A 26,060-nucleotide genomic window follows, 5' to 3' on the forward strand; every position below is an offset into this window, starting at 1 on the left:
TTTACAACCTGGACCTTATTTCTAGCATTAAATACGACCATTTACTCACCCCGACAACTTTGGTGGCATTTGGAGTCGTTTTGAATAAATTAGCCCAGAGGAGCGGCGCGTATATCCGTATAATGCGAGTACTCGGGGCATCCATGCGCAGCCTCTATATAATGCATAATCTGCGGCAAAACTCGTTCATATTCCAATATTTTGTTGTAATATGCTGGTACTATTCCCCTCTGAGCCGGCGGTTGGCTAGTTTAGCTGTAGTTTGGCACAGCTATGGTTCATTATTGCGTATTCGTAGCTGACCGCCGCAGTCAGCCGTGTTGTGGATGGCTGCTCACAGCGCCCGGCGTTCGGTAATGACATCATCCACGTCAGAGGTAGTTGCCTAGAGACGCTGGATGTTGATAACATGCCACCACGGGCTCAGAGGGGAGTAGCACCAGCATATCATAACAAAAATATTGGAATATGAACGAGTTTTGCTGCAGATTATGCGTTATATAGAGGCTGCGCATGGATGCCCCGAGTACTCGCATTATACGGATATACGCGCCGCTCCTCTGGGGCTAATTTCTTCAAAACGACTCCAAATGCCACCAAAGTTGTCTGGGTGTCTAAATGGTCGTATTTAATGCTAGAAATAACGTCCAGGTTGTAAAAAACGAAAGTTATCCTTTAACGTTGTTTCCTTCATAATTTACGATCAGCAGACAGACCTGTACCGGTCTCTGCTTGGAAGCAGACTAAGAACCCCTCCTCTGCACCACAGTTTGATTGACAGCTTTCACATCAGCCCACACAATGTGCGGTAAAAGGGTAAACACAGGAGGTTAGGTGTGAACGCACCCTAAAAGACATTTCTGAAGCTTTATTGAAAGAAGCGGTCTCGTTAATTCGGGGAAACTGTAGGATCCAGCGCTTTGAGGGATTCAACTTGTGCTTTTTAATCCGTCTCGTGTGAGCGCCCCCAACTTTATGTAATTGCATTACTAAATTGCTGCAGTGCATGTTTAGTAATCAGCCTAACAGAGTGTCATGACTCAACAAACCAACAAAACACAATTACATCTGCATGCTTTTACATATAATTATTCTTGATGAAATCCCATTTTGCAACGCATCAACTTTCCTCATTGTATGTGTTTACGAAGCGTAAATATGGAAAAAAAAGAAAAAAAAGAAATCTCTGTTCACATGGTGTCTTAGTCTTTTGATGTCAGACTCCCCAAAGTCCCCCCAAAACAAACAACAGCAGCTTATTGTCTGGAAATGCATTTCATATATTTGCAAACCAAATTCACAACTGTTTTTTTTTTTGTTTGTTTTTAAATAGAAAATATTATTTGGTGGAGCATTTAATCATGTTCTGCGAGGTATTATAATACAAAAGACATTAAGACATTCCCTCACAGAAAGAGCACAACCATTAAACTGAGCATCAAAAAGCTAAAATATTTAAATCAAAACTCTGCTCCATTAAATCTCTTCTATTGTTTTTTTCCTCTGTCCATCAAAGCTCAGTGAATCGTCAACAGATTGAAGGAGCGTGTCAATCACATCTAGATGCGTTAAAAAAAAAATGTCTGGAATTTTACATCTCCCAACAGCCACATTTCCTTCATTATGCAGTGGCACAAGTGCACAGTGAACAAGCAGAAGGCTGATTTCCATCATATCTCATTACGTATGCAAAATAATGTAATAAAGTCAGCTCAGGTCTTTTGTGTGGAGGTGTAAGAAGATGCTGTGTACTGTCAGAACCAGAATAGGACCGGGATCCTCTCAGACAAAGGAAACCTCTTTGACAGGAGACGTAGGAGGAAAAGTAACGAGGGCACGCCGCGTCTGTTCAGCGCTCTCCTCTGATTTGTGTCTGAGGCAGAACGACCCAAACAGACAAAGAGTTTGCGTGTGTTCATTAAAGCAGGCTCCCCAGATGGCTGTAATGTTTATGCAATAACACTTCTCACAGACAGTTAAGCCGTGTGTGTATGGCTCCAGCAGGCCTCAGCAAAAAAACTTTTAAAATGCTAACCGTGCTATAAAATACGACGAAATCAGTCAGCGCGACACTGAGTTGCATTTTGACCAGCAGAACATCATCACCCGGGCCTGTTAGTGGTCGCCCAGGGTTGGACTACAAATGCACCCAACTCAGCGGGGACCCTGGTCACAACTCTGGAGTCCTGCTGACAGCTTCATCTGAGCGGGTGAATCGAGGTAAGGATCCTGATGTGAGAGAGGCCAGGCAGGAGACAAAGATGATGAGCCTTGACTTGATTGCCCAAGTCTGAACAGAAAATCATTCACATTTGTGTTAGTTCTTAAACGAGCGGGTCGTGAATTAACCCAAACAAGAATTTTGACATGGGATAATTCTGCAAAATTCAGGATTCCACTTCGGATTACAAAATGTTTTGGCATCAAACGGCAACATTTTTACAATTCTACACTATGGTTAAGGTTAGGAAAAGACTGTGGTGATGGCAAATAAACAATGGTTATGGTGCGATTAAGATTAGAGACTTAAGAACTTGGTTAAGGTTATGGAAAGATTATGAAAGGCAGATGCACCACATGCCCATCTACCACCCAGACCTCTGCATCCTTTCTTTCCGCATCACTCCATCACAGTCACACCGCTTCCTGCACTGGCACCAAACATTGCCATTGGACGGGAATAGTGAGGTGCAGAATCGTCCAAAATGAATGAGATGCGACACACAGTCCTAGTCCTGGCCCTGAATAAAAGGCTCTACAGTTCACTTTAAAGATGACTCAAATCCATAATTTCTTGTCGTGTTCATTTAGTGCCTTCTTGGTATGAATTACTTTGTCTTCGGCTGAGCAGTCAAAGCAAACTCATTGAGTAAAGGCTGCAGAGTTTAAAGAAACTGCTCAAAACAAGCTTTGTGTTACTTTACAGCTTTACAGTCTCAATTACAGAGTCCCCACAGTTGAGACCTTCAGACCGGGGTAACCATGTAACCAGTAAGCCATTCCCCAGACACAGTAAACAGTGAAGATGTCATGTGTTTGCTGTGTCTGCTGCATCTGGTGATATACTGTACACCAAGATGCAATGCTCCCAGGCTGCCAGCACTTCCTTTGGCCCCAATCATTATTTGTTGTTATGGTGATGCTAGTAGGGTGGGAAAGAGAAGATAATAATGTGAGAAAATGGCACTGTATTTCAGTCAAGTGAGAGAACACACATTAGAGTCTCTGCAAATACATACACAGACTGGATCTTCACACATATTATCTGAGCAATACAAGAGAGTTTGAAAAGAATAAGTGAAATGTTGTTCCTGTTTCTTTACTTCTCTCCCACTCATTACTCTCCTGCCACTCTCCATCTATTCTTCCAAGGTACAGTACTCTTTCTCAACCCACTTAATCCTGCAGCAGCTTGGCCCCTTATCATCCATCCTCTCTGTGACTTCAACCAAGGGACAAATGAAAGCCAGAAACTGGGACTACCCGGCCTGGTCTCGCCGAATGGAATATGAATAACCCACCAATGTCTTACGTCACTTAATTTGTTGTCATAATAATCCTAATCATGTTTTTCAAGTGTCATTTTAGGCACAAATGGTACAAAAAAAAAAAAACGTCAGGAGGTGGAGGTGGGGCGAATGGATGGCTAAAACAACGGCAGGACTTTCACCAAGCAAACTGGTGGTCGTGTCGTGCGTGAAGGTAAAAGTCAACGTTGACTGACTTCATCTTGAGTCCAGCATGTTACATCCTGTACTGTACGTAAGCTAGCTTATTTGAACCAAAACCACGATCATTGCCTAACAAAACAGTTTTGGTGCCTAAACCTAGCGTCACCTGACTATGAAGACGAATGACCGAGGTCACCTGACATTGTCCTTTTCTGCATGCCTGACATCCCATCCCATGAGATTATGTTGGACTTCCAGGGTGTACAAACAAACAAAGCAAACAAGTGATCATAACTAGGGCCTTGTTGTTATTGGGGTGCTGCAAAGACACATATATTGTTGAGGTCAGTATATCTGGGGTCCAAGTTCAATTTCATGTTTCTGCTGCTATTTGGTGGTGAGCAGGTGGTGTACTGTTTTCCAGAGACTTTTCACTGAAAACAGCTGCCTGCTGCAGCCAAAAACTACACTCTGAGAGCACTGACAGTGAACTATAACAGCAAGGTTGTGTGCTCGACAGGTAAACAATGATTTGAAACTCCATAGAAAACTCAGTAAGGCTGAGGGGAGCTGCAGATTCAGGTGGAAATCCTCTTTCACATTGTCATTTGATACATTGGTGTAATAAAAAAATATAAATTATAGCTGCTTTAAAGAGTTTCAGGCAAAAATATGAAGTGTGTGTCAGGTACTATTAGTACTGTCTTGTGGAACTTTTTTATCACTCGCCCCAAACGTAACATGAAGAAAAATGAAAGGAGAGACATAACAAGGTAGGAGTTCAGTGCAAACTAGGCAGTGCAAGGCATGGTGCTGCTAATTTAATGCAAATTGTGTTTCAAAGTCATATGAAGCATCACAATAAAGGGAGGCAAGGATACATACATGTATGTGGTGTTGTACGTTTGCCTTTTCCTTCTCGGCACCACTCTGACTTTTCCTACTTAGACAAACCAGCCTGAACTTTCCTCTCCACTGAGCCACTTCCAGCGTGCCACTCTGATTGGCACTGCTGTTGAGAGGAATAATGTGTGAGAGAATAAAATGATCAATCAAATCCAATCAAACCCACTCCTCCAAAACTCCATGGTCAAGCAAACATAATTGGTGTAATTTGCCCTCACTGTAGAGGCACAGTTAGTGGGAAGTACTGTGCTGGTGCAGTGATTGCCATATTAAAATACTCCTACGTGACACTATAAATTGGACATTTATAGCAGAGAAAGAGCACCTGGAAATTTGACATTTTAGGGCTAAATGGCCAAAATCCCACAAGCAGACATGCTGAGAACCAATTGTTGTACATCGCACCAACGCGACTGTTTTTGCCATTGCTAAATCCAATTACTCAAAAATTACAGTGCCAGGTGTGGAGATTTAAATACCCCAGCTCATACCGTTGTTTGGGAACAAAAACTGTCCGACCACTGGAGTTTACAGATAAGAACTCAATCTGCATGACATGGTTTCAAAGCAAAAAAACTCAATTTACTGCATTTAAGATATTTTAAGATGCTAATTTAATGCCGTTCAGAATTCTTGAGTGTGAGGGGTAGAAAGGCAGAGATGTGTGGGAAGAAAGAGGGACACAGGAGTGGTAATAAAATGTCTCACTGGGACCATTACACAGTGTTTTGGTAACCGGTTTCCATCACTCTCTCTGCCAATCTCTCGCTCATCCTCCCCAGTGTCTGTTATCTCCTCTCTCAACCCCTGCTCTCTCGCTCTGTCCATCTTTCCCTTCCTCAATCTTTCTTCCCATTCAGCTCCAGTGTTTGTTGAGGAGCCAGTAAAAGTGGCACCAGCAGCTGTCCAAACACTGATGGCCCCCCACTGTGTGTGTGTATGTGTGTGTGTGCGTGTGTGTGGAAGAGCCCCCTACGTGATTCCGTGCTATGGCTATTAACACACCCTGACGCTTCCACTATTGTCACTATGGCACTGAGGAAAGAAAGGGCAGAAGAAGAATGAGGAAGACAGAGGACATGTACAAAATGTGGTGAAAAGAAAAGACAGGATGGCTGCAGGCAGCTGGGGAGGAACAAGAAGTTAAAAAGAATAAAGCGGAGATGAAAGCGGGAAAGGGTGATGAAGTTGGAAACGCAAAAGAAAGCAATGACATGGAAAAGATGAGGTGAATGAAGGATAAAATGATGTTATGTCACAAACGGGAGTCAAGGAGGATATGTAATGTTAGTCAGCTAGCTTCAGACCAAATAGCACAAATACTGGTAATGAAATGGTGAAAAACAAAAAAAGAATATCACCAATTCATTGCCATACTTGCTGCAGACAGAGAGAGACCTTGTACATTAGGGGTCCTCAACTAGATTCGTCTTAGGGCCAGATTTTTTCAAAGTAGACTGAGTAGAATGCTCTCAGACCTCCACCAAGGAGGCAGTCTGTGCTCAGTACAAAACCCACAGTTCCCACAACTACCAATGGATGAGTCCTCATCTCAACAGAAGACTCCTCTTCTGGATCCCAGCAAACAAAAACACTCAGTTTGAGACTCAAAACAACAGTTGGCCAATGAAAATAAACTCAACAGATTCCTCTCGCCTCTGATTGATTCTCCAAGAACTCCAGAGTTACCTCCTGTAGTCCAGCCAGTGTGCTGCTGTCGGCTCCAGGAAATGACCAGCCTGGGAGCCGAGCAGCTTGATGGCGCATCCACATCGTGGAGAGGATGGAGTTTAAAAATAACTCCATTCTGTAGAAAGGTGAACCCTGAATTACAGGCTTCTTGCCTTGTTGCCACGGGTTGCGAAGCTAATTGCCAATCACTCTCAGGACGGACTGGGCATCTTACACTGCCGAGCACCGTTAGACGCTCTCATTTTCTGAATTCATTCATTCATTCAGTGCGGTAGTTGGAGTGACTGGAGCTGGCAAATGTGCTGGTAAAGGTATCTGAACCTGTGGTAGGCTGATACCAAGTGATGTCATGCTTGCTACAGGAGATCTGAGACAGGCGTCGAGAATATACGGCAGTTCACACACAAAAAAATGACATAACCATTGCGTTTGTTTCATAGCATTTTTTATGACCGCCAGGGAAAAGGTTCCTTGTAGGTTCAGTCTCAAGCACTCAAAACAAATAACACAACATATATGAGTGAATGAAGGCAAGACAATAGCCAATTCCTAGTGATCCAGGCTGTCACGGCTACTGCTGTGTCTTTTACGCTCCTGTCGGCCTGCGTCAATGCTCTAGGTGTGGCAACCCCTCTATCACTCTCCCGGCTCCTGGATCCCCGCTGATGATGCAAGCCTGCTGAACCTGCTCACTTGCTGTCCATCAGCTCATCAGCCCGGCAGTGCTTCAATGCCAACTCTACTCCCACTTGGCACCGAATCTTTGCTTCAACCATTCGGCCTGTTGTGCTTTTGTGTGCTAACCTGCACTTGTCTGTGCCTCCGGATCACTGCCCGTCTGCCAGTCTTCCTGCACTCACTGCCAGCCAAGCCTTCTCTTCGTTCCCTCAGCCCACACCGGCTCCCCGCCTCTCCAACTCCATTCCCCCTTTAATAAATCATCCTTAACTCACCTGAAGCCTCTGTCTGTGTTCTGCATTTGGGTCCACTTTGCAAGACCGTAACACAGGCCTGTCGTGTAAGTAATACATACTTAGTCTAGCCTTCTTCACAAGGGGTGAAGAACTTGTAGAGCTCAGAATCACTATGGCTCTTCAACATGTTGCAGAACTCAACAAAGATGAGAATAAAAACCTGAAACAAACTTGCTGCTCTGACGACAGCTGTTGGTAGGTGTGTTTATTTTACTAGTTCACTGTTTGACAGACACTGCATGTGCAGTTTCACCATTTTCATTTCAGGACCAGGATCTGGTTTTGAGGCTGCATTATCAATCTACAGAGTGTTTGAGAGCAGTGCCATAGCATTAACCATTAAACGCTGCAAGTCAGACATTATATATCTACCATATGTCATGAAGTTCTTTTTAGGTCAATTATCTCAGCAATAATAAAGATTTCTACATATTCATTTGTATGTATTCATACATCACCAGTTTAATCTAAAAGACTTGACTGACTAGCTTGTCTGCTGTGACTTCAGCATGTGCCCCAAGTGAAGACTTTAAGCCTCGAGAAATGAACCCCATTTGACATAGCTGGCTGGGAATCCTAAAAGCCTCAAGAATGGCTTGTTTGCCAATCCTGACTGATACAGATGTCTTTTCAGAGCCTTTCCTCTGTGTGCAGACTGCCAGTACAGTGCAATTACTGAACTGCTGCATGGGGTTTTTGGCCAGGAGGGTCAGCTGCCCAATCATTCCCTGCTGAGTTGAGTGGGGAAGCGGGAAATGACTGGGTGGGTTAGATCTTAATGGTGACCTGTAAGGCAGCTTTTCATTGCAGCTGTAAGTTGGACCCTAATCAATGCCTCAGAGCAGATAGTAGTCTCGTTTTTTTTGGTCTGACACAAGAGTAATTTTCATTAATCTCTTTAGTAACAAACATGTCTTTATTGTGTCAGGGCTCACCAGCTTTTTCTTCAGATTTGTGGCTTAAGAAAAAAAACAGTGAACTGAAACATTCAGTTGTGAATTAGAGAAGAAAGCTACACCCTGTATGCTGATACTGTTGCTGACTACTGGACTACATTTCCCGAATTTAATCTCTGTAGCATATGAGCAGCATCTTCAGTGAGTGAGTCTCGTTAGTGGCTGGTAGCTGCTAGAACCATCAGCTAGTCGTGTGACCGATGTCTTGTTCAAAGATGAAGTCTACCAATCAACAGACTGTTCACAGCTTCAAGTGACTGAACTTATCCCCAGCCAGATCCATATTTTGAGGTAGTTCCGCTAGCTTGCTAGCTAATGTTGCATTGATCATGCCCTTGCAGCACCCAGCACTAATCCCTTATGAAGCCTGAGGAGGTGTAGTTTACCAAAAGACTGAATCTGTACTAAAACCACAAAGATGCTTACTTCAGGTATATGTGCACCAGCTTATCTACGTAAAGATGGGATGTATCATCCCCTTCACTCTCCATTATCCTCAGTGGGCAATGCATCTGTGTGTGTGTGTGTGTGTGTTGTGTTTATATGAGTGTGTGTCATCTTGTATGAGTGTGCATGACGGTGATGTGTCAGCCGCTCCTTCATATGTAATTCGTGTCAGTGCCGCTGTCCTGGTGTGACTGCAGGAGCTTAAGGCAACAGCTGTTCTCTGCTGCTTCAGCTGTAGCGGCTGCATCACATTTCTGTCTCTCAGTCCCGCCCTTACCTTCTCCTGCTCTGTTACGCTCCGGTCAGAAGAAGGCTCAGAGGTTTAATCGTTAGACATCCTTGACACGTGCAGTTGTATGATGATGCTTTTCTAATTTAGAAGGTGTCAAATCTTAAATCTTCAAATGTGGGGGTCAGCTTTCTGTAATTTAAGGTTTGTACATCTCTCTGACATATCAGTTTCCCATTCGCCTGCCATAGGGTCATTCATCAAATTACACGCTAGGCAGGTCTGCACAGGTAACCATGTTAAATAATAATGACCTTACTTCATTTTTCAAAGTGACCTGATAATAAATGGCATTCTAGAATATCCAGGGCTACAGTCAAAACCACTTAGGCTGAGTCCAAGGTAAGTCCAAGCAGCTCCATGACCAAGTCGAGACCAAACAACAAAAAACATAGCAAGACTAAGAGTCTACAACCATGCTGGCAGTTGCAATCAATCCAGCAATACTTGAGACATGTCAAGGATCACCAAAGTCATTAGGATTCATCCTCTGAGCACCAAACTCCATGCTTATCCATTTAATAGTTGTTGAGTTATTTCAGTCTGGACCAAAGTGGTGGACCGACCAACCAACAGACAGACTGGCTGACCAACATTGCCACCTCTGAAGCTATGCTGCTAACATGGAAAGGTGTAATTAATCAATCTTGCTAATACTTGCATACATTTAGTATTTTCTGCGTCAGACTTCTTTTCCTTGTGGTGCAGTGAAGGCTTTCAAGATCCATATCTTCAGATTATTTGATGCCTTTCAAGACACACATTCAAATAATCTAGTACAACAACAATAGAGACAAATTTATAACAGTATGAAGTGCAATTCAAACCTGATACTATGAGATTTGATTCAGCTGGGATTTAATGTCGAGCCAGCTCAGAAGCCTTTTCCTTTTAAATGCACAGTTAAAGTACTAAATTAGAAATGTGGCCCATCACTTACAATAAACATGGGCAGCAATACAATGGGGAACCTTTAGGCTAATGTCCACACAGAGGATACATTTCCACTGAAATGCATCCATACCTCCTTGATTTGTTTTCGACAATGCTATGAGCAACGTATGTCCTTGTAAATACAACAGTTCATGCATTAGGTTATTACTTCAAAGTTGGAGGCGCCACTGTGGTTTGGACAGAGTGAGAAAGAAAAACGCCAACTGGACTCAAACCAGAGACTTCACAGGTGAGACCAGCGACCAAGAGCAAGACAGGCCAGAGACAAAACGCCCCAGAGGCCAAGATAAATAAAATTTTTAAAAAGTCTGGAGAAAGGACTTGACACCAAGACCAGACATGAGTACAATACAGCTCTGGTAGCATCTTAACATCAGGAGGCTATGTAAAGCTCATCTCTTCTTCAGAACTCAAGTCATGTACTTTTTCTGAAGCTCTTATCTCTTTCAGAGAGTGACTAACCCATTCTATTGGGTAGAAGTTAATGAGACAATTACACACAAGGAACCATAATTCACTGACAGCTTTTGTTATAGTTTTGAGTAATAGTTGATTGTCTGGATCCCTCATTCCCCAATATTTCCCTCGAAAGTAATTTCTCAGGAAGTTTCCACAAAGACCATGTAATTACACACTGATCACAGCAGGAACAGAGAAAATGTACTGATTGACAGGAATCCTCTAATTTGAATTGATAAGAAAAAAAACATGAAAGCACATGTCATCCTCTCTCTCGCTTTCTCTCTTTTCATGTCTTTCTTTAGCTGTCACCCTGTCCATCTTCTACTATATGAGTTAGAAATATGAACACGCAGATCATTCTCATAAATTATTGGGTTTATGGACTGCAGCAGGTAACTCCTTTGTGATGCATGCACACGCCCTTGGCAGGAATTCTCTTTTAAATTCTTACCGTACGTCTCTTCAGGGAATCAAGTGTTGTCATGCAGGTTTGTCCTTACTATTTCTTTCTAACTGAATCTCCTTGAAGTGTCAAATGTCCTTTTTTTTCATATTTAGTCAAACTCATCCTGCCTTCTTAACGTCTCATCTTAGTCATGGAAAAAAGGTCATTGACGAACATATTTCATCATAGTTTTCATTAATGAAATTAGTACTAGTTGAAGGTAAAGTGCTCTCAATGTGTCTACATGTCCCTCTAGTTCTCTGGATGATAACATAGAGGCTCTAACTGGATGGTCGACATAGTTCTTCAGCATGTGCACCTGCTACATTCAGTGCTCACATACGACTAGAATTAGAATTCCTACCATCTTCAGTACAGACTATACTGTACGTGTGTGAGTCTAAATATCAGGTTCTTACCAGCAGGGGCATCGCCAGGTCAGCAAAGTAAACAAAAGCCGCCCCAAGTGTGAATCCCACAGCCACAGGCAGGAAAGCGAATGAGCCGTACTTCCCAGAATCCTCTGCCATGTCGATCGCTGGTGCCAACAGTGACCAATAGGAAGCAGCCAACATTACCTGAGAGAGGCAAGAGAAACGAGAATGAGAGAAACTTTTTAAAAAGCTAAAACTTAGTGATACTTCACTTCTTGAATTGCTGTACAACCCAAATAAGAAATAGGCTATTAGGTGTAAAGGTTTCAAATGGTGAGTAAAACCAACACTTCACAGACAGATCTGCTGTATCATAGCAGCACCACTTCATGTGCTGATGATGTTAATGTGTTTCTAAAATAACTCATCCACTGGGCCTAATGCGAGAACCTCTGTTATGAACAGATCTTTTCTTAAGTAGAACCTCCGAGTGATTTAAGAAAACTTGCCACATTCGCAAATGTCCTCATATTTAGAATTTCCTCTTTGGTATGAACAAAAGTTGTGGTTCAGATCAGTCGTACAGGACATTTACAGCCGGTCATTGCAGGGAGAAAACACTTGTTTGACCTATAAGAATTATAAACCATTTGGGGGCGTCAACAATATGTCAAGTATGATGGAATCTTGCGAATGACAACAGGTGGCATTCATCAAGTTGTAACAAGCAATTAAGAAAAGTATGTGCATTTAATAGAGTTTGGTGAATCTGACCTGGAGGACTCATACGAACAAACCTCAAAGAACAGGGTTACGAAAACAGCACAAAATGTTCCTGCATGAGACCCACTGTTGTCCCAGATTTTACTGCTACGACAGTGAAACCAAAAATGTTCTGATCAAAAATAACATAAATACTGCCACTGAACATTAATCTGTACCGCCCTCAAAAATATGGTCTTAAATCTATTGAAGTTTCCCAAATTTGCATGAGCGTGTGTGTGTGTGTTTGGATATGCGTGCTGCGTTGTGTGCTAGTGTCCTCGTAGGCAACTCGCCCCGAAAGCATCCTTCACTCCAAAGCCCAGTCTGTTTGTGTCAGCTGTCAGAGTCCAAATAGAGAGGGAAAGGTTCTGTATGTCTGAACACGCTCGTGCGTCTTTTCAAGCTTCATGTATGCAGACAAAGTATCAGCAGATTCTGTTGTTGCTGAAGTTTGCCACGTGCCATTTTTTATTCTTTTTGGGTTCTCGCATCTCCTCTCGTAGCTGCCTCCTGACAATGCATCAGCTCTGGAAATGCAAAACACAAGTCTGCGTTCAGCCTGGCCAATCACAAGTAATGGAGGCATATTGTTAGGCTGCAGTCATGTCCAGCATTCAAAAGTTATATACGGCTAGCGTCAAGCCTAGTCAGCTTTGTCATTCAGAAGGAGTGTAACTAAATACTAGTTTTGATTGCAAGTCAATCGGTTTGGCTCAAAATAGAAGTCTGGGAGCTGTGAATTATGGTAAATGCAACACTTTCACTCCAGACTTATTCATGCACTCTACTTTCCAAAATGATCCCATCCTGTTTTCCATATCCAGTGTAACTTGCCATGTTGGCAATACATTTACTTTTGACGTTCCAGTTGCCTGCGCACGGCGATAAGCAAAGAGAGAGAGCAGAGTCAAACAGTTTGCAGCAGAAAGCTGGCTGCAAAAGACAACAAGTATGTGGAACATGAACTTTATTGATTTGTAGTTATTTGGCATCTTCATCTCTCCACTGTTAACAGAAGTAGGGCAGTGAGATCAAAGAGAACATGTGTCAAGATGGTGATTGTCAAATTGACTGTATTTGACTGCTCTGCTTGTACAATGACAACATCCCCATGTTACTGTGACTGACTGCACTCCCCAAGAATGTCGTTAATGTTTTTTCACAGTGCTGTCCTTCCCTAATGGATTTTGGCAAAGCGAACGTACTATGTGATCATGTTAACTTGAGCTCAATCAGATTCATCTCATCTCACGCCTGATGGTGTTAATAGATGATGGCAGATGACGATGGCCTTTGTTGTTTGATGTAGCACCTCTTCTCTTTTTCTTTAAAGGTCCATGTTATCACTCTTTTCACTCTACAGAAGTCAGTCTTTTTTAAACTACTTTTTATGATGGAGCCAGCATAGTTGTGATACACCAAGTGGGCTCTCTAGTTGGTCTACCTGTAAAATCTAATGCAGTCTAATGTAACAGGGGAGCCATAAGTTTAACCTTTATAAAGATAACAACGCTCAGTTTTGATTGGCAGTCAGGGAGGTATTAATTCAGCCACATGTTTATTAGTGAGGATGTAGTTTGCACTGGTGTTGTACAGGACCAAAATATATTGAGAGGCAATTCTAATGTGTTGCCCACTCCATCTAAAGACACAGGTGGGGGCAGGAATATTGGAAGCATAGCTCAAGATAATGCCATTTAGTACAACACCACAACCACTAAAAAACACTCACTACAGTTGAATTAATGCCTCTTGGAAAGGTTGAACAAAACCTGCAACTGGCTTCATAAAGGCAGAACATTTGGATGAGTTGTTGGATTTACTGACTGTGGTCAGTTATTGGTTTGATTAAAGCTTTACAGTCTAGTAATGAGTGTTATTGATGAGTGACGGTGATTGATCAGGCTAATTATCAGCTAGCTGTACTCAGTTTCTAACAGTAGGCAGTTAATGGTTTCCCTTTGCATGCCTCTTTCTAAACTACTTTCTTAAGCATGTGCACATGCTTGATGGTGTTAATAATGACTCCTGATGAAACGTAAAAGCTCAGCATTCTAGTTGTTTTTTTAGCTTCCCTTTTATACCTAACACTAACATTTATCCACCCAGAAAAAGCTAATATTTCTCTTTTTTTCTGGGCCTCGATGAATTTGTGTTTCTCAGAGGCCAAAGGGGCCTTGCCATAAAAATAACTTAATTCCAGGCCTGCTGGCTTAATGGGAGCACTGGTTTTATAGGCCTAATTATGGCACTTGAAGCAGAAGAGGCAATCTGAATAATAATTCCAAAGCTGGTTTCCATTCCACGCTGTTTCACTTGACTGAGTTTCCAACAATAGCAGGTTGGTCAAACACAGCAACCGGCTCCCACCATCCATCCCTGATTCCTATAAAGTAGCGCCTATTAGTTGCTATATATGCAACCTTGTAAACTTGTTAGAGACTTTGCCTCTTTTCTCAACTCTCCTCATAACTAGCTGTATCACCAGCATAACTCATAATGACAGAAAAAAACCCTCTCCATACCTGCTCCCTCCATATAAGATAATATATGGAGAGAGCACATTCTTTCATCGACCAATCACAGGGGCAATTCTGCAATCTGGGGAACATCATGTACTTCTAAGCCAGTTGAGCCAAGGTGGGGACCTGTCTATATGTTAATTGGGAACAATCCAGAGAGCATATACAATTGGCAGCTTGGTACACAGCTGTTACAGCTGCCAAGTCTCAGAGGTGCACAAAACAGACACACACATAAGTTTGCATGTGTGGGAATTCAGGCTTTAGGTTTCTTACAGGATTGGTTAAGCTCTTCAAATCCATGGTTTTCATTGGTTTTCCCTGGTTTAGCAATAATTTGATATTTGAGGACTTTTTTGCTTTTGACAGTTTGACAAGAAGATACCACTCTAACGTGGCTACAGTAAATAGGAGGCCAGCTAGGGACTACTTCTCGGCCCGACATAACTATCAACCTGTGGCAGATTCTAATGGTAGAAGAAAACAAAATAAAAAAAAAAACAGAAATTAATAAGATTTTAATATCTGTTTCCTAAAGTAATTCAATTTCCTACACTAATTGTCCTGACTTTTGGAAATTAAAGATCCCCTCCTGACACGCTTTAAGATGGATATGAAGCAATGTACTTTGACTAATAATGTGTGTCTGATATATTTTTCCACAAGAAAGGTTCTATTATCTTGTTAAAATCCTTAAACTTACATCTACTCCTCCCTCATCACTTCGTGCTCGTGGGCCCGCCTCTTTAAAATTGGATTTTCAATGAGCACAAACAAACTTTCCACTTTCAGCAGATGAATGTGAAATCAGTCTCCTAGTGTCAAACTCTGCACATGCATCATTGTACACAGTGAAGCTGTGCTTAAAAGCTCCTGTGCCTGCATCAGAGTAGAGGTTTCTGCCGGTCTGGCTGCCTCTCAGCCTGGGATTTTGTTTTGCCTTTTGACCTTATGTCTTTTGTTAGCTTTCATTTACTTTTTTGGTTGTTTGTCTGTCTTTAGGTTAATGAATTGCATGAATTTGGTAAAGTGTTTTTTGTGTGTGTGTGTGTGTGTGGTTGATTTGGGTCAGTGGTGGTGTGTGGGCGCCTAAGGGTAGAGCATAACAAGACTAAAATGTCAACAGGTTTCACTGACTACACGAAAGAAGTTACCGTTTTCTTTGATTAAGATAACACTAAAATGCCCGAATTTTTAGTCAACTACGACTTCACGACAAAAAACAGGATGAGGTTGAGTAAATATGACAAAATGAACACGAGTTTGTGCAGCCTCAATGTAAAAATGGAGAGCACACTTTCAGATCTACTGCTTAGTGAACTGCTGTTCAGTCCCTGACAGAAACTCCAAAAAACAGACAAAATCAGTTTTTTATTCTAAGGACAAAAGGAATCGTTTAGGCTTTGGCAATATGGTTGAAATACAAAAGAGCTTCATCACAGAAATGTGAGTGAATCTGTATTATATGGGGTTCAAAGCAGCAATAGGCAATATCACACGCTGACAGTAAGGGAGAACAGTATGAAATATTTGTCCTTCATTATTCAGAAGTGCGGGAATAACATGACATCACTTAACTTCACAAAGAACACTCAATCACCTTGGTGGGTCTGTGAGACCAGAGGGCAAAGAAAGACAAGGATTTTAACTTCACTCAGCCCAACTTTCTCTGAACACAGTCCTTGCTGGCTGCTATTCAAAAGGCAATTTTGTCGGGACAGGTATGGATGCTGATACCAGACTATCTGAGGATTTCAAGGCCAATAAGTAAATCTCACCTAATTCATCTAAGACACAACATTGGAAAATGCAGTCTCCTTTTGTTTCCATCACTCCACTTTTTCCGTGGATTTATTACAAACAGTCTTTCTTCCTCTTGTTTTTTCCGTTTCGTTATCAGCAGTAAGTACTTCTGTTCTTTCTTTCTTTATGGATCTTGTCTCTCATTTGCATTTCCAGCAGCCAAACCCCAGGTTCAGTCCACAATCTCTCGTCTCGCTCATTAAGTCTGAATTCAGCACAGCCTCAAGGCTATTGAAACACCTGTGTAACAGTGGTGCCAGCACCCAATTACTGCTCCGTTCACTCAGTCTAGGCCAAACACTAAGCCTTTTGCAACTAGTTATCGATGTATATATGGAACACTTTTCCTCAGAAGTATTATAATATGAACATGCGAACAGAGATGGAATTAATTTGCATATGCATTCAGGAGCAAAAACTGCAATCAGAAATTAACGTAGTTATTATTATTACTATTTTTACTTGATTTTGAAATGTGACCTTATTGTCGAAGATAACAATCGCCCATGTCAACTGCATCTCTGAAGCTCTCATTCACCTGGAAAATGAGCAGGCGCGTGCAGAGGTAGATTCAGCCAAACATAACATGCAAGACAGCACACGGAGCAGTGCATAGGATCCTTTCGGCTGATATCAGACCGAATTGTTGACTCCTCACGCTCAGTTTCAGTCTTCATCTTCGTTTCATCCAAGTCTTCTTCGGGTCTGAATTTATTTTTCACTGTACGTCTCCCAAACAAACAATGGGGATGAGAGCCGATGTCATGTAAGAAGGACCCCTAACTCTTTTTAAGCCATACTGGCAGCGTGACTGTTGGTGGGCAATTGGTCCACCACTTTGGTCCAGATTGAAATAACTCAGCAACTAGTGGATGGATTGTCGTGAAGTTATGTCCCAAAATTCAGGGTTTCAAAGGGATATATGCATCTGAGTTTGGCGATCCCTTGACTTTTCATCTAGAACCACCATTTTTTCATATAGGCAAATGCCTCAACAACTACTGGATAGTAGATTGCCATGAAATTATGTACAGACATTCACGGTCCTCAGAAATGATTTTGGCCTTTTCGTCTATAATCATGATCAGGTGTAGGCTGTTTAAATAAAGAGTCGTTTTGAACAACATCATACCAAGTATAACTTTGAAGTAGAACTATGATCACCTGAAAATGTGTTTCCACTTTATTTCTGATGACTAAAATTTCTGCCAAAATGGATTTGAAATACTATCTTTTTAACTTTGTTGTGATTTCTAATGTCTAACAGGGTTAACAATTTAATTGCAACAATTTGTATACAGTGTTTCACATTCAGAATTATAATTCATAGAATCATAATGATAAAATGCACAGCAGGTAGTATATATATATATATATATATATATATATATATATATATACACTGCTCACAAAAATTAAAGGAGCACCTTAAAGAAACACATAAGATACATCAGATCAAAATATGAAGTTGGATATCTATACCAATAATGACAGGGCACTGTTTTAGGAACAAAAGGATGCCAAGTCTTTTAATGGAAATAAAAGTTTTCAGCTTACAAAGGGCGCAATTGTGTAGACACCGTAAAATCAGAGTGAAATGAAGATGTTAAGGGCTAGTCCATTTTTTCCAAAACTTAATTTTTGCCACTCAAAATGCTTTTCAGTATCTTGTGTGGCCCCCACGAGCTTGTATGCATGCTTGACAACGTCACGGCATGCACCTAATGAGACGACGGATGGCGTCTTGTGGCATTTCCTCCCAGATCTGTGTGAGGGCATCCCTGAGCTGTTGTACAGTCTGAGGAGCAACCTGGCGGCGCCTAATGGACCGAAACATAATGTCCCAGAGATGTTCTATTGGGTTTAAGTCAGGGGATCGTGAAGGCCATTCAATTGTTTCAATTCCTTCATCCTCCAGGTACTGCCTGCATACTCTTGCCACGTGAGGCCGGGCATTGTCGTGCATTAGGAGGAAACCAGGACCTACTGCACCAGCGTAGGGTCTGACAATGGGTTCAAGGATTTCATCTCGATACCTTATGGCAGTCAGAGCACCATTTCCTAGGCAGTAGAGGTCTGTGCGTCCCTCCATGGATATGCCTCCCCAGACCATCACTGACCCACCACCAAACCTGTCATGTTGAACGACGTTGCAGTCAGCATAGCGTTCTCCTTGTCTTCTCCAGACTCTTTCACGTCTATCACAGGTGCTCAGGGTGAACCTGCTCTCGTCTGTGAAAAGTACAGGGCGCCAGTGGCGGACTTGCCAATTCTGGTGTTCTTGAGCAAATGCCAGTCGAGCTCCACGGTGCTGGGCAGTGAGCACAGGGCCCACTACAGGACGTCGGGCCCTCAGGCCACCTTCATGAAGTCTGCTCCTGATTGTTTGGGTAGAGACATTCACACCAGTGGTCCCCTGGAGGTCATTCTGTAGGGCACGAGCAGTGCTCAGCCTGTTCCGCCTTGCACAAAGGAGCAGGTATCGGTCCTGCTGAGGGGTTGAGGACCTTCTACGGCCCTGTCCAGCTCTCCGAGAATAACCACCAGTCTCCTGAAATCTCCTCCATGTTTTGGAGATTGTGCTGGGAGACACATTAAACCTTCTTGCTGCAGCACGGGTGGATGTGCCATCCTGGAGAAGTTGGACAACCTGTGCAACTTCTGTAGGGTTAAGGAATCGCCTCATACTGCCAGTAGGGATATTTACGCAAGCCAAAATCAGCACGAGTGGAAAACCAGCCGAAAAAGATGAAGAGGGAGAAACTTGAAATGACCTCCACATGTAAAACCAGTCCTGTTTTGAGGGTTTTCTAATTGTTGCCACTGAAGTGCACCTGTTGTTTATTCCATGAACACCAATACAGCTGAAATTGATTAACGGGGCCCTCAGCTGCTTAACCAACCAGAAAATTATCAGACAGGTTTAATTCAATTCATGCCAGGGCCAATGAAAAAGGTGTTCCTTTAATTTTTGTGAGCAGTGTATATATATATATATATATACACATATATACATATATATATAGAGAGAGAGAGAGAGTCTATTATTCCTTGCAACAGACAGAACTAATCATTTTTCCATTTCAATACATTAGGATTTCAATTTCATTTATTTATTTACTTAAAAATAAACAGGAAGACACACATCATAACGTTGTAGCTTAATCAAACTTCTCTCTGCGGTAAGTCAAAATGCTCTAATCATTAAAGACTCAAGTCAAGACACCACAGGGTGCTCTGGTCTTGCAATGCTTGAGGGCAATCATCTAGATGCATGTCACAGCATAATCAATCCTTCAATTAGTGATTACCCTGCTGAGTTTGGAGAGTCCACATGAGCAATGAACATCAATATCAGATACCAACAGAGCCATTTGATGGTGCATGTAAAACTATAGTTTTACATACAGTGGTCTGTACACACGATGCACATGGTCCCTGCATTGAAACACTGATTTATAATGAGAAGCCTACCTTTCAAAACAAAAGAATTCTCATGAGAGTGCTGTCAATTCTGATCAGATGTGGGTGTAGACGCCTTCAAATTAAAGCTGAAAATCAGTATTAAAGCCTTGTGTTCATTGATTTATTTAAAATAAAATGTGCTAGAGCATAAAGCAAAAGTCTAATTTCCCAAACAACTGCACTAATAGTGCACATCATAGAGAGCAGAGAACAGCATAATTATTCCCACTAAAAGCTGCAAGTTAGACTTTGGAGATATGGAAACTCCGGCCTATGTGTTCAGCATGCCTTTGATGTGAACTGTGATGTTCTGAATTGTTATCTTGGACCCACAAAGTAAATTAAATGATTTACTTACAGGAAGCTCGTAAATTGAAAATGAGCTCGAGGACGGTGCTGATGAGTTCTGTCCCTTTGCTGTGTGAAGCAAAAAGAAATGGTGAGCTATAGTCTTTCCTACGGGTGATTCATGGTCTTCTGAGTGCTCCAGTTCTTCCACTTTCTGAAATAACTGCAGTATTTTTTCGCCAGCGGTGGCTAGTGGCTCTATCATCTAATCACAGCCTGTGGCAAATGGAGAAATAAGATGGATAGAGATAGTTTGATTGATTGCCAAGATAAAGACAGGCATAACACGATTTGATTGCTGCCCTATACACAAGTCCTACTTAACAAAATGATCATTAGCTGGTTCTGTGAAGTACTTTGCAGGAGAGGCAAATATGTCCTTCATTAGGGGAGCAAGGGAGACTATATCACGCATGTCTTCATCTCACCATCTTTAACATTTCTCTGTCCATACCTCCCTAGCTTTCTCGAAAAAGATTAGTCTAAATTGAGTCTCGAGGTGGTGCTTAGATTATCCTCTCAATGTGTTACCCATTTCAGCATTTTTTCAATGGCCTGTATTCCCTCGTCATTGCAAAATCTCCCACTACGAAGAAGATTCTTCCATTTATTTTCCCTCTCTGATTCATCTTCCTGCCTGACATATAATCAATTGCATCCATCTCGCCACTGTTTATCCAGTAGCTTCTAACGTTTAAAGCAGTCCACTTTCTCCCACTTCATCAATAAGGTTAATTGATGTCATTCCTTGGTTCCTGCATCTATCTCTCCATGTCACCATCTCTCACCTATTCTTTGTAATCCTGCACTTCAACCATCATTCACTTTATGTGTCGTCAGCTTCTCTGTAAGTCTACTTCAGTCATTAGGGGAAAATTCCACCGTGCTGTTTATTTCTATGTTTCAGTCTCAGTTTTTCTTTGGCAAGTTTTTTTGAAAAGCCACCTGTGCAGATAGGGGGCATTCAGGGGTCACTAAAGTTATTGGGATTCATCCTCTCTGCACCATGAACGTCTGCACAAACTGTGTCCATCCATCCAGCAGGTGAGACACAATATTTCACAGGACAAATGAAAAGTCTGACATGCCGGTGGTGCTAGGGTGAAAAGTCAGAGGATCAACAAAATCATTTGGCTTCATCCCCAGGGTACACCACGGACCATGAACGTCATTACAAAATGCCATGGCGATCAATCCAATAGCTGTTAAGGCAGTTTAGCCTGGACCAAAGAGGTGACGTTACCTAGGCCAACTCCACCAGCATGGCTAAAAACGGATATGAAGGCAGTCCCCATATTAGAATCAATTAATGTTGAGGACTTTCCTCAGACAATCAGTGCTGTACTGATAAGTTCATGAGGTTCATTTGCAATCCAGCAACTACATCAGATTTGAAGTGAACTACACTGACACCGCTGGGGGTGATCAAATCCTTGAATGGTCCATGATAAATTAGACTAGATTTATGCAAAGCTTCATTTAATTACATGCAAAGCTTTTGACAGCTCTGCATACATATACATATATACATACATACACGGTGTGTGTGTGTGTGTGTGTGTGTGCGTGTGACCCTGGAGTTCAGCAACCATTTGTTTCACTGATCAAAGGACCAAAAAATGAAGACTTACAACCTACTCATTGCGTCTGTACCTTAGAGAACACCTCACTCTGTTCCTACTGTGCTTTTTGACTTCACAGAGGACAGAAGGAGATCAGTCTAAAGCAATTTGAGTTCAGATGTAAACACGAGGCCACGCTGACAGGCACGAACCGTCAATGGAGAATGGCCTCAAACGGGGTCCCGCAGATCTGCCATGCATTATTCATACATTATTTTCCAGCAGCACTGATTGGGTCGAAGCGCAACTGTAAGCTGTCAATCATCGATTAAAAACAGAAAATGTTGCTGTTTGGGGTTTGGCCGCTAGACAAATTGAGCAATTCATTTCATTTTACTCTTCAATCGGTCATGTGTCATGGACTTGTTGCATTATTAATCTGGAATATGATCAATGGATGAATCATAAGTTGCAGCCCTGTGGCTTCACACTCCACCACAGCAAAGAATCCAGCATCGCTTAAAAATGTAAAGACAACTTTTTCCAGTTATAATAATATATTCCTAGCAGAAAAGCTACGTAGATCTGCGCATATATTTTGCCACTATGTGGGATATTTACTAAGGATTTGCAGCCCTTTTTTTAAGGGCCGAACAGTCAAACTGTATATGACCTTGACTCAAAGACCAAACAAAGACACTGTGGTGCTGGGAGAATGGAAGACAACGCCTATTTGACAATTTAACATTCATAAGTGCTGTTTTGAAATATTTACAACACAATAACATTTTGGTTCCAAAGGAAAGCCCCTTTGTGCGTCTGCAATCACCCTCTGCTGGACACACATAAGAATCAGCCTTCATCAGTCTGAGCTGTGGTTAACATAAGCCAAAAAGACATTCATTATTGGAACACACACAGCAGCAAAGCAGCCTGGCAGACAGAATCATAACAGCCAGTGTGGAGACCTTTGGGAGATATACAATATTTGAAATCAAATTCTGCTCAAAACTGATCAAATAATGCAAGCGAGTTGCCTCCCTCTCCATCCTGAAATAGAGCCAAAAAAAAATGAAGAAACAAAGGCATTACGCAATCTGACAAACATCAGAACCACCAGAAACCTGAGGAGGTGGCGATCACCTGCTGAGGTCCAGATCAAATAGTATGTTAGTATGTTCCTATTCAGAGTCAAGGGAAAACAGGAAGCACTGTTCACTCTGCAAGTTGAAAACTGCCACTGCTCCTAATTCATGTGAAAGCTTCACTTCGCAATTCTACAGCGCTATGAAGCAGATGTATCAAAGCCCACGACATAATATCTTTCACAGATCACTCGCAATATCACTGAAGAAATCTGCAATATTTCAGAAAGAAATGGAGGAAAAGCTGTATCTGGTGGAAATGGAATATTGATGCAGGACAAATATACAGTATTAGGGCGGCTACAAACACAAATGCTAGCTCTGGCATAATTAGATGAAAATGGCTCAAGTTAAAGTGAAAGGCACGCATTAAAAAAGTAAAGGTAACATTAATTGTTTGCAGATGTTTACATGTGTTTACATGATGTTTACTCTTGCTCCTCTCCTGATTCGTTAAATTAAGAGTTTATTTCAACCAATCCAGAGTTAGTGATGATTGTTGGAGGAGTGGAAATGATGATAACATTACAGTTGTGTGAATGGAGTCTGGTGGCCTTGGCGGTTTCCTGTTAAACAAAACGGATCTTGCTCTTTAACATGTATCTTAAAATGTATGTGAGATTCTTGGGAAATGTTCCATGCACTGCCACACTTGTTTGGATGTTCTTTTGCAAACTTCTGATGCTGACTTACGCTGTGAGGATGCAGGAAAGGTTAACTTACATCACCTGCAATTCAAAACCATGACATTGAACAAGCCACAGCACTATCAAGCTAATGTTAACAAAAGCTATCTGAGTGCTCAAATCTCTTGTGGTGCCCAAGCCTTTGAATGGTGCTCCTTAACTTTTTCCACCCTAACATTGTGACATTGGCTGCCATGAGACCGTAATTGTGCGATGAATATTTTTCTTGACCTCAACTACAGTGGTAAAATTTGGACCACTCATTAAAATATCATTAGGCTTTATTACATCATTATGATTATTACAAATTGCTTTTGTAACGGTGTCCCGAATAATTTCCTTGACCTCAACGACAGTCATGCAATTTGAGCTTCTCATTACAATGTCATTAAATGTTAAAAGTCCAGTTTGACGACAGGGCCGAGATTAACTTTAATGAGGTGATATATGGAGTTTCCTCATGGACTGCTGACTCAGCCCTGGGCGGCCACGAGCCAAACCTGGCAAGAAAATCAGCCCAGTGCTGGACTCCCTGTTGTCAAACTGGCCTCGGTCTCAGAGCAGGAGACATATATGTTGCATGTGCATGTTCTCCTAATGTTTAATGTTTCCCCCCAAAGGAACTTTAAAGGAAATTTAATGTCTGCCCACAGACCCGACTTGTGGCCGATGACTTGAATCTTTGGATACTAGTTCTTAGTTGTACACTGCTTCCCATGATAGTGAAAATCACTGTTAAGAGTTAGAGTTGAGATATTTATACTATGGTAAACATGAATTTAATCTAAATTATATTGTGTGTATGACAATATAAATTTACTTTTTTAAATTTGTAGCTCTTTTGATGTGTAATATCAGGATGTTTTGTATTGTATAACACCTCTTTGTTATGTTCCTGCGAGTTAGCAAAAAAAAGAAAAAGTGTCTGAAAAGATTCCTGGCTAAGGTTTGGATGGTGCCCTGTTTGCAAAATTGATGTCCTTTGCCAGTCACATGCCTGTTCGAGTGATGAACTGCACTACTTGTTTTTTTAGAGATGGTAACAGATGTTTTATGGTCGTGCTTTTATTTTGGGGCCTTTTCAACCTCTGCAGCACCAGTGCAAAAGACGTTCCCGTAGAGCCCTACAGAGGCTGTGTAGGGTCATAAAGTCACATCCCAGTCCGGCAGTGTTCACTGGGAGGTAACGGAGTGCTAATTACGCGTATTTACGTTGTGCCTGAAGCTAGGGTGGGACTTGTTGCGCAAATTGATTTCTGTTTACAGTAGCCAATTGCGCTGAATGTGTGTTACGTTAACAGAAGATCCAGCAATCTTAATTTCTTGCCCTCATGTTCCAATTAGGGCTGCAACAACAAAAAAATCATGATTAATTCATCTGCCAATTATTTTCACAATTAACTTATTGTTTACTCCCTAAAATGTAAATATAAATGACGAAAAATGTTCGTCGCAATATCCCAGAGCCCAAAGAGACGTCTTGAAATGACGTCCCAAAGAATGCGTGGTAATTTTCTTTCAATTGACTAATTGATTAAGCAGCTAATCGTTGCAGCTCGAGCTCCAAGCATTGCCCAGTTTAACACATTCACACGTAAAAGTTGTCAAGTCCAATCCTGCTGGCAACCACACATTAACCCTGGTTCAACTAAGGATTAAATGCCTCTTTTAAAGGTCCTGAGGTCTATTAGTGGAGGGAGATGGCATTCTCATTCGTTTTCTCGTCACGATTTTCAGTCAATCACTGGTTCAAAGAACTTCCCCTACAGACTCGCTTCCCTATCCAGAAGGTTGCCATTTTCAACTTGGCTGTAGAGGTGCTAACCTTAGAAGACAGAGTTGAACAAAGATTACTGAGCAAATCTCATGGGAAGAGGAATAACAGTGTAACAGTCAGCATCTACAAGCTACGCTGCTAATCTTGCAGCACTGAGCTCTTACAAGCAGGGATACAAATTAAAGCTCGATATGACATATGGTATCTCTGAATGCTAATGTGATCAGTGACATTCAGCCAATATTCCAGTTGCAGCATGCAGTCGGAGGCATACAGACTGCAGCTCTCCATAATCCAAAGATAAAGTGATGTCTCACAACGGATTTCGAGCAGCAAGGAAGGCAATGAGGGTGATGACAGGGACAATGTTTACATTCATTTACTATTCTTTTTCTTTTTCCTTATGCAAACAGTGGATCCGACAAGGAATGACCATGATTCAGTTAGTTTGATCTGCACTCAGCCATGCAAAGAAATACAGATATGCTGCCTATTCATGCAGGAATAATCAGAATATTCTGCGCACAAATGCAGAAATGCCACAGTTTTCCTTCATGCTCAGTGAACTGACAATGCTGTTTGTCTGTGAGAGAGAACTGTGTGGAAAGATTCTCTCCCTATTGTCATAAACAAGATGACACCAAAATGAAAGAATGAATTGTTCACTAATAGCTGGACAGATGATAAATTATTGCACGTGGAGTGACTGCTATATTTTGTAGAGAATCTTCTTCACCCAAGAAATACGGGAAAGAAAAGCAAAGAGCAAGTAGTAAAAGTAACTAGCAAGTAATGTAACCGTCTGAGAGGATAAGAA

General features: G+C 41.7%; 1 protein-coding gene across 3 annotated transcripts in view; it reads right to left on the reverse strand.

Annotated features, from left to right (window-relative positions):
* The window catches only part of LOC121624702 (zinc transporter ZIP11-like), a 112,065-nt gene that overhangs the window by 73,585 nt on the left and 12,420 nt on the right, over window positions 1-26,060 (reverse strand). For all 3 annotated transcript variants that reach the window (XM_041962540.1, XM_041962538.1, XM_041962537.1), the window contains exon 4: window positions 11,216-11,374. In XM_041962540.1, the coding sequence (XP_041818474.1) occupies window positions 11,216-11,374 (159 nt within the window). The remainder of the gene's footprint in view (window positions 1-11,215; window positions 11,375-26,060) is intronic.

The sequence above is a fragment of the Chelmon rostratus genome, chromosome 21, assembly GCF_017976325.1.
Source record: "Chelmon rostratus isolate fCheRos1 chromosome 21, fCheRos1.pri, whole genome shotgun sequence".
Taxonomy (NCBI): domain Eukaryota; kingdom Metazoa; phylum Chordata; class Actinopteri; order Chaetodontiformes; family Chaetodontidae; genus Chelmon; species Chelmon rostratus.